General features: G+C 48.2%; 1 protein-coding gene across 3 annotated transcripts in view; it reads left to right on the top strand.

Moving 5' to 3' along the window:
* LOC104862775 (BTB/POZ domain-containing protein KCTD7) overlaps positions 1-12,686 on the top strand; it is a 95,309-nt gene that overhangs the window by 7,805 nt on the left and 74,818 nt on the right. The window contains exon 4 of one of the 3 annotated variants that reach the window (XM_010625011.2): positions 19-1,600. The exons of the other annotated variants lie outside the window; for them this stretch is intronic. Coding sequence (XP_010623313.1) covers positions 19-395 — 377 coding nt within the window. The 3' untranslated portion in view covers positions 396-1,600. Of the gene's footprint in view, positions 1-18; positions 1,601-12,686 lie in introns of those variants that run through there. 3 annotated transcript variants of the gene reach the window in all.

Genomic DNA, 12,686 nt, shown 5'->3' with positions numbered 1-12,686 from the left:
TGCTGTGTCCCCCCGCAGACCACCTGGAGCGGATCGTGGAGATCGCCAGGCTGCGCGCAGTCCAGCGGAAGGCCCGCTTTGCCAAGCTCAAGGTCTGTGTCTTCAAGGAAGAGATGCCTATCACCCCCTACGAGTGTCCCCTCCTCAACTCCCTGCGCTTTGAGCGGAGTGAGAGTGACGGGCAGCTCTTCGAGCACCACTGTGAGGTGGATGTGTCGTTCGGGCCCTGGGAGGCTGTGGCAGATGTTTATGACCTGTTACACTGCCTGGTCACGGACCTCTCGGCCCAGGGCCTCACTGTGGACCACCAGTGCATCGGGGTGTGTGACAAGCACCTCGTCAACCACTATTACTGCAAGCGCCCTATCTATGAGTTCAAGATCACATGGTGGTGAGTAGCCCTCTGGGCAGAGTGCCTGTCAGGGAAAGTGCCCTGCCCGGGGATAAGATGCCCAGAGGGGCTGTGAGTCCACGCTCCCTGGCTGAACCTCAGGTTGGTCTTGAGGCTGGTGGCCCTTGGGGACTCAGAGTCTGCTCTCATCTGGCCTCTCTTCAAGGCATGACAGCCTTCACTTAAGGCCGATGGGGTCCAGTGTGGGAGTCACTGGAAGTCCAGAGAGGTTCTTTCACCTTCTGGACCTCCTGGGAGTTTCATCCACCTAGCAGCAAGTTGCGGAGGTAGTGTAGACCTCTCCCCTCTGGGCGTTGCCCTGCGCTCAGTGCGTCACTGTGAATGTGGATCTGTGGGGGATGCGCCTGAGCAGCCACCCTGCAGCCCCAGCTGAAGAAGAAAGGTGGGTCCTGTCCCTGTACACCCCTTGTCCCCAAGAATGGTCTCCGAATTATCTTCTCCAGAGCAAGTCCTTCCCTACCTTTGAGAGATCTAACCGTAGTTCCAGCGTTGCGTACCAGGTTGGCCTTAGAAAATCATAGCACTTACAGCTGTCGTGGGGCTTAGACCAGGTCACCTTCACAGGGCTGAAACCTCCCAAAGAGTCCCAACAAGAGGGCAGGATGCCTCGTCCCTCTGTTACTTTGAAGTAACATCATTTCTAGAGGCTGAGGACACTTTCTTGGATGCGGTGTCTGAGTTAGGACCTGGTTTACAGTGAACCCTTCGAAGGGAGTCACATCTTTGCACTCTGTTGCTCTGTCCTGCCTGTGTCCTCCTCCTCGGAGAGTTTCTCTTCTGAGGAATTAAAAGAAGAGCCAGGATTCCTAGGAAGACAGCAGCAAGCTTCCATTGTGTTTTACTTCCCATGTTTCAGAGAAACATCCCAAATCATCTCTTCCCACTGCATTTCCTTCTTGCTTTGTGTGCAGCCTGGACAACTGGTCAGGATGTGGACAAGTACTGCACCGCATCTCTGGTCAGAACATAACATTTCCACGCTGCAGTAAGGGTTTCCTCTGTTATCGCAGCCTGCCCGACTATTCTGGTGGTTCTGAAAGGAGGTGTTTATATTTGTAAAGAGTTGGGGTACCACATGCAGCAGCATATTCAGTAGTCTCAGCTGAGGGAACTTGAGTTGGGAGGATCGCATGTGCCCACAAGTTCAAGACCAGTTCTGGCTACATGGGGAGACTCCATCTCAAAAAACAAAAAATGAGAATAGCATTACTGGTCTCAGTGTGACAGGAGCAAGTAGGTGAGAGGCCAGGGGAGCAGATTACAGGTGTGTCCTCCAGAGAGTGAGAGAGAGAGAGAGAGAGAGAGAGAGGGGCCAGTACCTGGACCACTGGGATTCTTCCCTGGGGTGGAGGGCAGTGGGGTCTGGCTTTTGTGGAATGGTTGCTGTTCTTCTCTGGTAGAACAGTGAAGGGGACTGAGGTCCAAGAGGAAAGGACTGTTGTTCACCCTCTAGATGTGTGCCCTCCCTTGTTCTCAACGTCCCTGCTTGTGGCTTTCCTCAGTGACAGGACTCCTGCCCTGTTCTCACAGAAGAAAGTTTCATATAGTTTGCTTTGGCATTGCCCACTGCCTCATATGTGTTCATTTTCCTTTCTTTTGGTGGGGGAGGTTGGAGACAGGGTCTTGCTACATAGTCCAGGATGGCCTTAAACTTGCTGTGTAGCCCAGGCTGGCCTTGATCTTGCCATGATCCTCCTGCCTTAGCCTCCCGAGTGCTAGGATTACAGGTCACCATGCCCTGCACTTTTCTTTGGGGGGGCAGGGGGGTTGTGTGTTCATTTTTTGATTGACAGGCCAACTCTTCAGGAGAAAGTTCACATGAGTCTGTGACAGATAACTGAGCCTGGGCTCTTTTTCAGGCCTCGGCCTGTCCCTTCCCTTCCCACTGTGGGTCTGTGGGGCATCACAGTGCTGTCTGTTTATAGAGTCCGTGTGTGCATCACAGGGACAGACGTGTCTCACATAAATGCAGCTTTGCTCAAAACCAGACTCCAAAGGCTTGACCCTGAAGGGTGCCAGGTGAGGACATTGCCCCTGTGCTTCTTATTGGAGCTCTCTGTCTCTCTTCCCCTGCGTCATCCTCACTGTGTGTCCTGTGGCAAGAAGCAGGTGGAGAGGGCACATGGACAAGTCTGCTTAAGATCTCCTGTCAAAAGTGCGCGTGTGTTTTTTACAGAGAAAGAACAAAACTCCCCCTTTTAACCTATGCTTTCTTTACTTTTTTGTAGCAGCAGGAACTTTTCTTTAAACAAAAAATATATTTATTACAGGTCTTCCCAACAGAAATATGAAGTAACAGATCATGCTGTTCTAGGGATTCTCCAGCCCCAGCCCCATATTCACTCCCTACCCCTCTCTGCTCTCTTTGAGCTCTTCCTGTGTAGAATAACAGAGTTCAGTGGCCTCATCTGGCCCCTCTTGTATGGGAAGCCAAGGCCAGGCTGAAATGTGCTGTTTGGTGAGGTGGTTCGTGATGGCTTCCAAATAAAGTGGTTATCTTTTCAGGAGTCATTTTGATCCCTCTCCAACCCTAAGTGGCCAGGCCAGGCATTAGAAGGACTGGAACTGGAAGCAGGTCTCCTACATAGGCAGGTTTCTCCCTTGCTGAAAGGAAGTGTGTTCGTGGAATTCTTGTGCATTATCTTAATAAATGGCTCCCCTTCTGAGGAGACTAGAATTGTCTTGCTTTGGGACAGGCCCGTTGTCAGTGAGTTAGACCATGTACCCACCCTGGAGTGGCCCTTATGTTTGGCTTTGGGCACATTTTCTGCCTGGTATGATGCTTACTGGCTGGGAAGGTGAAAGACTGAAAGCCACACTGAAATGTGTCATATCCAGGGAGTGTGGAGGTGGGGGGGTGGCTTTCTAAATAGAAGGAAAACATTGGGCCAGGGATCTAGCTCAGTGGTGTCGCCGCCTGCCTTGCAATCACAAGGTCCTGAGCTCTATCCCCGGTACCAAAAAAACAAAAAAGAAAAACATCTTTACCACCATTAATTGAGCATGGCTGCCAAGGCCTTCCAGCCATGAAACGTAGCCACTGTGCCCTGGAACTTTCTGCTCGTCCTTCCTGGGGCTTGGGATGCTCTGGGACTGCCCAAGCTTGTGCCTTGGGCTCTTGCTGTTCTGCAGTCCACTGGCAGACTAAGAAGTAGACATTTGCAATACACAGAGAGAGCTGCACATCGGTGGGAGATCCTAGGCTAAGTTGCGACCCGAAGGGTTCGGACAAACAGCAACAACACCCGTGCTGGAGCATTTGCATCCCAGGAAGAATTTCAGACACAGCGCGACTTCGTGCTTCCTGTCCAAACTCTAATATAAATGATTATGCTTTTTGGGGTACTGTTTTGGAGGCCCTTGGATGAAGGTAGTGCCTATCTCCTGGTGCTGCAAAGCGGGGCTTGCCTCGGAGTGTTGGGAACTGGGGTGGGAAAAGCCTGTTTGGGAACCCTGGAAGATGTGTACGTAGGCAGCATGGAGAGGTGTGGGCACACGGTGGGGTGGGTGAAGACTGAGCAGAGAACTGGGCCCTAGTGTGGCAAGTTCCCGGGTCCATTGTCTTCTCTAGAGGGTGCGAGTTTTTGTACACAGCGTAACACTTCCCACGTGTGGTCACACACCTGTTGCTAGCGCTTTTATGCATGGAGCCTCAGTCCCCTCAAATGACATTAAAGTCAAGAACTAGAACTTGGGTGCTGTGTGTTTCTTTCTTAGAGACTTGTTTTCTTCCCTCCTCCACTCCCACCGTGCTAGCAGTAAGTCTTGGGTCCTGCTTTGAATGTGATGTGTTTGGGGATGAGACACTGAATGACACCAGCTCCTCCCAGCAGCTAGCGCTGGATTTCTGCCCCAACTCCAGGTTGCAGGCAGTGGGTCTGTGATGGCCCTCTGGAGGTAGGACTCTGCCCCATCTCGGGTAGGTGTGTCCCCACCCTAGCTGGCCACACAGCTCCGTCCTTTTCCCTGTGAGTTCAGCCAGGGGAGAAGAGGCCACAACTGAACAGTCACATCAGGTCATCTGAGAGCAGCCCCTGTCCCTCCTGGTCTTTGTCAAAGGAGAAGCAGCTGCCGAGTGCATGTGAGCCTGGTAGTTAAGACCAGGCTCCTTGAGCCAGGAATTTAGCTCAGTGCTGTTGCTGCTTGCCTTGCAAGCACGAGGTCCCAAGTTTGATCCCTGGTACCAGAAAAAAAAAGAAAAAAAGAAGACCAGGCTCCTTGAGGAAAATGTACATAATTTGCCCTTCCTGTGAGAACAGAGTTTGACACACTGTGGTTAATTCACGAGCACCCCCACTAGGTGCCCCTGAGAGTCACTTCCCGGAGGAGACTCTCACAAGATTTCTGGAGGACAGGCAATCCCTCTGCCCTCCGATTGCTTTCCTCGTCTCTCTGGTGATTCTGACTTTTATTTTTAAAATTAATTTTATTGGTACATTTTCGGTATACAATATAATGACATTCATTAATGATTTTGACCTTTAATAAAAGCACTGTACTACATCTTTTTTTTTTTTTTGGTACTGGGGATCAAACTCAGGATCTTACGCTTGTGAGGCAGGTGTGGTGCCACTGAGCTAAATCTCCAGCCAGCACTGCATCATTCTTGCCAAATATTCCCCCTGACCCAATTACGGAGCACACAACCACCTCCTCATAATATGCTGCAATATCTTCTGGGTTGGAAACAAGCTCACATCAGTGTCATTTCCCTAGAGCATGTAGTTGGCCAGAGCCAGATTCAAGCCCACAGCCTCTGTGAAATCCTCACAGTGTTTGGAGCAGAGTCCCCTTTTCTTGGCTTAGGGCTTTTCTCTGCCTAATCTGATGTTGCAGGAAGGAAAATTAAAACAGTTTCCCTAAGCTGGGCACAGTGGTGTGTGTCTGTAGTCCTAGCTACTCAGGAAGCTGAGACAGGAGGATCACAAACAAAACAAAACCTTCTTTAGACAGGTTTTAAGTAACCGTCAGCATTAAGGAGATAGATGGGGTCCTGATTTATAGCCCATGGTAGTGAGGGGCACATGCTGCTGGTACCATTGGCTCTGAGTGGGAAGCAGTGGCTCTCTGTGGGCCGGCGGCTTGCTGCTCTGGGAGTACCAAGTCTAACCCCTGCAGCCCAACAGGCCTAACTGCAGCTGTGCAGGTCTGCACCTGACCATGTGGAGGGGCATCCATCGTGGCTCAGCCAGGGACTGAAGAAGGGAAGAGGAAACTGAGTTGCTGGCTATCTATCTAACCTTGGACTCTGGATCTTTATGCTACTTGTGTGCCCTTTCGTCTTTGTAAAGATAACCTCTTAGTGGGCTTTATTTTTAATTTTGATTTGTTGCACCTGTAGTGTGTCCCTATAGCTTTTCTTTCTAACTTTGGATCCCTCACTCCTTATCCTTTAGCTTTTCCTACCATGTATAGTAGTTTAATTGCTCTTACTTTATTTTTTGGTTTTTTGAGACAAGGTCTTACTGTGCAGTTCAGGCTGGCCTTGAACTCATGGTGATCCTCCTGCCCCAGCCTCCTGAGGGCTGGGATTATAGGAATTCACCACCATTCCTAACTTAATTTCTTTAATTTTCAAATATGATTTAGACTTTGTAACATGTTAAAAAAAAAGCACATATGTTAATAGGATGCTGATGAAGGTAGTCCTTACTCTGAGCAAGTGTGATTATATAGGTTTTTGTTTCCTTTTCCATTCATCTCTACACTTACCTTCTTAGCCATGAATTTAGGTTCCTCATTTCTTCCTCACACGAATACTTCTTTCTAAATTGAAATATAGGGCAAAACAAACACCTAGGTTATCTAGTAAGTTCAGTAGCCAAAATTATACTTTCACCTCCAAAATGCTGCCCCTACACATCACACACACACACACACACACACACACACACACACACAGAGCAGCATTAGGGACAGAGCAGCTCACCTGGCCCACTGAGGAATGACCTGGTCTGGAGGTCCTGGGAATACACCCTGTCTTAGTTTTCTGTCACTGCAACAAATACCTGAGATAAGTGACATATGAAGAAAGAGTGCTCAGAGTTCTGGGGGCTTCAGGGCAGACATGTTGGCCATGTTGCCTTGGGTATCTGGCAATACCTCCTGGCAGAGTGTGTGGTGAGGCAAAGCTATGTACCTTGTGGCTGGGAGTGAAAGAGAACAGAGATTCCCTGGGAGGACAGGCTCTGGCTGACTGAAGGTCCTCACAAGGCCCACTTCCTAGTTCCCATCACCTCCCTCCAGTGCCATGCTGGACACCAAGGCTTCTGTGGTGTGCTTTGCTTTGCTTTGGTTTTGAGACGGGGTCTGCAGTGTTGCCAGGCTGGCTTCAAACCCCTCGGTTCCAGCAGTTCTGCTTTAGCCTCCCAAGTAGCTGGGATTTTGGGTCAGGCCACTGTGCCCACCTGGGCAACGGCCTTTTCAGCTCCTGAGCCTTCGAGGGACATTTAAGATCCAAGGTATAGGACACCTCCAGCCACCTGCCACCAATGGAAACAGGATCTGTGTACCAGAGAGAATCCAAGCAGCTGTGGGAGAGACAGAACCATCCACAGGTAATCGAGACCACAGATTCTGATACACCTTCTCCAGCATTCTCTGACCTCCATGTGGACCTGACGCACTTTCAATAAACCATGGCTCTGAGAGAACTCACTAACACGTAATAGAGCCCGGTGGTTTTTCAGTCACATGCTTTTGGCCGGTGCCCTCCCCAGTATATCCTTGGAATAAGAGGAACCACACATAAACATTACTAAAACCAAGAAATAGATGGAGTCAGGAGTAGTTTAAGTCCCTAGAATGTCTTAACAGCCTCTGTGGATGTCTTCGATAGCGGAGTTTCCCAGTGTTATATCACAGTCACCAGCTGTACTCCCCTGACTCTTGTCACTGTTGTCTCCCACTGTGTCCTCACTTCTCCCTTGCTCATGATTGTCCTGGCTGCCATTTAAAGGCTGCTACTTCTGGTCTTACCTCTCTGGCACGTGGCAGCCAGCCATGAAGTGACAGTACCCCCCCACCCCCCCATAGGTCGATCTTCTTGGCTGATATCTCTGGCTTTCCAAGGAGATTTGTGGTCTGGCCTGCTTGGGCTTGGAGTGCTTTCAGGCACTCTCCACAGTTGCGTCCAAGGCTCCTGCGGAATCTGTATCCACTCACACTGAGGTGAATCCTCTATGAGTCTGTGTGATCCATCAGGGCAGCAGCAGAAGATACCTGCAGGAGCCCACTGAGCTAGCTTTGCTTCCTCTGCCCTGTGAAGGCAGAATGTCTGTGTTTACTTATAAACCGAGTTCACAAAGAGCCGCCTTCTTTCTTTTTAAAATATTATTGGGGATTGAACCCAGTGCCTTTGCACTGAGGTACATTCACGGCCCTTACTCTTTGTTTGAGACAGGGTCTAAGACATTATGGTACTGAGGCTGGGCTTGAATTTGGAATCCTCCTGTGTTGGCCTTCTAGAATGCTGGGATTACAGGTGTGCACCACCTTTGTAAGCTCCAAGAGCTTCTTAACAAAACATGGCCTTCCCTGATAAAGTAACTGCATTGCTGTTAGCTACAGTTGAGGGTAGCATTCTTCATTTGGTACTCCCAGGTCTCAAGGCAGAACGTATCTGCAGACGTGTCCAGGGATATTCCAACTTCTTGATTTTATTTTTTTTATTTTTGAGACAGGGTCTCACTGTGTAATTGAGACTGACCTGAAACTCACTGTGTAGACCAGGCTGGTCTCGAACTCACAGCGATCATCCTGCCTCAGCCTCCCAAGTGCTGGGATTACAGGTGTGCGCCACCACACCTGGTTTTGATTTTATTTTTAAAAGTACAGCTCTGTATGGAAACTGACATCAGTCCAGAGAGGCAGAACTATGAGAAATCCTTTCTACAAGAAGATCTCACCCCTCCTATAGGCTGCACCTTCAGCCAAAGTAGTCATCATGACCTGATCAGGAATGACTATCAGTGGCATTCTCTGTTGGGGTGGCAATTCTGACTCTGTGGAGGCCACACCCCTGGGACAACCTGAATTTAGGAAGTGGATCCATAGGTCAAACTCTCAGACTATCCACCCACTGTATGTACATGACCATGGACAGGCATATGATGTTTCTGGCATGGAAGGCTTTCCAGGTACCAGGATTTCCAGTGTGCGCAAGGATTTCTGGTATTTGCAGCAATATCGTTCATTTGCTCATGATTCTGTTCCCACACAGTAACATGAGTAATTTCTATCTTCAATCATTCTGTTCTTTTGGGAAATGAGTTTGCTCATTCCTTAGCTAAGGACTTAGCATTCCAGTGTCTGAAAACTTTTGTTTTTTAATCATCTCTGAAGATACACTTCAGCACCTTAGCAAGGTCACAAAGAGGCACAGACAAGGGCCCCTCTGTCTTACTTCTACATCTCATGATGCTGCTATTGGCTGAGGCCAAGAACCCTTGTGTGACAGTTGCAGGGTCGTCGACGTCAAGGAAGGCCTGGAAGCATCATCTTAGCAAGTCCCGGAAAGGATGTGTGTGCCCAGCAGCCTGGAGCAGCCAAGGTGAACCTGTTAGCTATATTAGAAGCGATGAAATGAGGGACTGGCTAAGATAACTGCAAAGAACAAGGAACGGGAGCAGCCTGAACTCCCAGAGGTGGGATAGAGGGCCCAAGGAAGACCTCATCCTCCAGAGCTCTGTCTGTGGCTCTCAAAATGGCAGAGTTGTCAGCAGGGTGCTGCTTGGGTGTCCCCTCAAATACCCAAGAGGACGCTTGGGGGAAGCTGCTGGTCTCTGTGTCCGCAGAAACTGGGTGCTGGACAAACTGTACACAGCAGAACCCCTCAGGGAAACGCCCTCCCTCCACCAGTGTCTCCCTGATGCCCTCTACTGGATGTCATGCTCACTGCCAGCAACCATAAAACATCCAAAGGTCTCACCTTGGGTTTTGCTGAGGAATGAGCAAGGAAAGGTGAATTTGGAGCTGAGTGGCACTCAGTTGATTACTGGCACATTGGTGTGCTGGTTAACCCCAAATTTATATTCCTGTCCAGGCCTTTCTCCTCTGCTTTGAATTATATACCAAATCACCTGGTAAACATTGCTACTTGAATTCTTAGTCATTTCAGACTCGAGACGTCCCAGGGGAAATTGATTTCCCCTCTCTACCTGTCTTAGTCACTTCCTCATTGCTGAAGCACACCACCACCTGTGCCTTCAAGGAAGCGAGGTTTATTGTGATTCACTGTTTCAGTTCCTAGTTGGCCGGCTCCAACGCAGAAATGGCATGGTGGAAGGGATATATATATATATATATATATATACACATACATACATATACACTGTATGTGCCACTTTTGCATTTTTGAAAGTGTCTTGCTATGTAGTTCAGGGTGGCTTTGAACTCACTGTGTAGTCCAAGCTGGCCTTGGAGTCATGGCAGTTCTCCTGCATCAGCCTCAGCCTCCAGAGTACTGGGATTACAGGTGCATGCCACAGTTTCTTTATGAATGTGGTTCTCTGCCTGGTAGGGTGACTCTAACTTTATTCCTAAAAGACTGAGCCATTACTAGTACTGCTCAGATTAGATTATAGTTTTTTATTAATTTTAGTCACAGTGCATGGCAATACTAAGAGACACCTTATAGAGTTTCTTGTGTCCCACTGTGGAGTAGCAGTCCAGTTTCTCCTGGATAGGATCAGTCACACCAACAGCACAGTAACTCCTATACTTGTTGGCTGTGAAGAACAAGGGGCTCAGAGCAGCAGTCTTAATTTCTAGCTCAGTGGAATCACTCTTGCATCTCCTGGCGAAAGCATTCCTCCCTTTGGTTATTTTATTTTATTGGTATCTGGGATTGAACTCAGGACCTTGTAGTTGCAAGGCAGGTGGTGGAACCACTGAGCTAAATCCCTGGCCCTCATTCCTCCCTTTGGATCTGAGATCTTTAAGCCAGAGGCTTAAGGTCATGAGGACAAGAAGCAAAACTTATTCTGCAGGTCTGTTAGTGGTAATCGTGAGCCACCCCCATTTCCACCCCCGATTCCTGGACCCATGAACCCTGGGCATGGGAGGAAAAGCACGGTGGCACCTACATGTGGACATGTGGCCTAAGGTCTAGGGCTTTCAGGAGTTGCTAGGTTTTTTTGTTTGTATTTTGTTTTTGAGACAGGGTCTAAGTCAGGAAATTGTATAGGCTGAGCTCAAATTTGCAGTCCCTCTGCCTCAGCTGCCCACAATGCTGGGATCAGAGGTGTTCACCACATGTGGCTCTATACCCATTCTTGACTTAGGACTGTAGGGTAACGGCAGGTCAGCTCTGATGATGGATTTACTCAGCATGAACTGACTGCATTGGCCTCTGGTCTGCATTAGGAGTTCCGAGGATATAGACTCATGTCCTGGCCAGGGCTTTGTACATGGAGATGGGTTGGGAGCCTCGGGATTCATCTGCATTTGAAGAGTGTGGGTTCGGGGGCTTGTCACTGAGTGGGCAGGGGAACCTCACTTCCTAGGGTCAGAGGTGGGGTTGGTGTGAGCTTGCCTGGCTTGGCTGCCCCAGAAAAAGCAGGGCTTGCTGTGGTTTCTCTCATGTGTAACTGGCTCTCCTTTCCTTGGGTATAGTTTTGACTTCTTCATGCTTTGTATTTTAGGATAGTCTTGCTGAGTTGCTCTATTGTCCAGCCTGGGATCAAATTTATGCCTTCTGCCTCAGCCTCCCAGAGTGCTGGGATTAGAGCTGTACACTACTACAACCAGCTCTGACTTTTTAAATCCCATGATCTAAATGCTGTGATTCCTAAACCACTTCCCACTTGGGAACCTTATAATTTGATGATCTTTAGCTCTGCCTTAACTATATATTTGACCAATTAATTCAAAGTGAATTAAACCTCTTAGAAATGATCTTGGTACTGTAGCATTAGAAATTCTTAGAATTTAGATCCCCTGAGTCCAGCCTGAGGCTGCCTGCCTTTAGCCATGGTGGCAGGAACACCTTTTCCAGATCTAGGATTACACTGTCCTTGGCAAAATCAGAGAAGAGACAAGTGGGTTTGGTGTTGCACACTTGCAATTCCAGCCACATGGGAGACTGAGGCAGCAGGATCATGAGTCTGAGGCTAGACAGGGTAACTTAATGAGGCCTTGTCAGAGAGAGGAGTGGAGAGGGGGAGGAGGAAGGAGAGAGGGAGAGACATACAGGGAGACAGACACTTTCCGTAAGCTAGAAAAGTTCCAGGAAGGTCTCAGACATACTCCTTAAGTGATTAACATACCTATATGCAGAGCTGTGGACTGATTTGACCCAAAGATGTAATAATGGATTCAAAATGAAGGTCAAGCTCCATATGAATGAGGGTCCTGTATCAAAGTAAAAATAAAAAATGCTGAGAACGGAGGTCAGTGAGAAGGCCCTGGGCTGTCCTCAGTCTGGGGGTGGGGGAGCTGTTTTACCTTTAGTTACCGCTGTGATTTAGATCTAAAATGTCAGAAGTCTCATGTGTTTCAGAGGGCCTGTCAGAAAAGGCGAGTCACTGGGATGTGAGTGACATGAATGGGTGTATTCGTGTTCCCAGCTCTTCTCTGCTTCCTGGCTGCCATGAAGTGAGCAGCTGTCTTCCACCAGGCCCCTCTACCACGCTGTTTGTGTTGTAGTGTCTGATTATGGACTGAGCCCTTTGAAACTGTGAGCGAAAAGAAACCTCTTCCTTAAGTTGTGGGTGTTAACTATTTTGTCCCAGTGATGGGAAAGTGACTAACGGTTACCTGTTGGCATCTGTAGGCCCAAATTCTTTTTTTTTTCATATATTTTTTTCTTTTTATTGAGTTTATTGGTACAATCTAGGTATACAAATACAGTTACATTCATCATTGGGATTCTGTACCTTTACATAATAGGTCTTGATTCTCATTTTTCCCCTTGTCCCTGCCCTACCTTCACCGCCTCCTCCCCTCCCCATTTACAAACACTTTATTTCCATTTTTTCAGTTTCTCATATTTTTTTCCTCTCCCTTATTACCTCTCCCCCACCCTTCCCACTTTCCTTACACCTTTAGCCCTTTACTTCCTATTTCACATTATTAATTGTCTCATTAGGATCCTGTGTACTATTATAGTTTTTCACACCAAAGAAACTATTCGGTATTTCAGTTAAAGAAATCTCTGTATGAACATTAAAAATAGGGAATCCTAAAATAAAACTAAAAAGGAAAGTAAAAGAGAAAAGGCAATGATGTAACATCAAAATAATCCTTAATTCTGGAGATGAAAATGGTCCCTGAA

Source organism: Fukomys damarensis, unplaced genomic scaffold (genome assembly GCF_012274545.1).
Source record: "Fukomys damarensis isolate Sample0158 unplaced genomic scaffold, DMR_v1.0_HiC HiC_scaffold_17, whole genome shotgun sequence".
Taxonomy (NCBI): Eukaryota; Metazoa; Chordata; class Mammalia; order Rodentia; family Bathyergidae; genus Fukomys; species Fukomys damarensis.
This window is presented reverse-complemented; position numbering and strand designations above follow the sequence as displayed.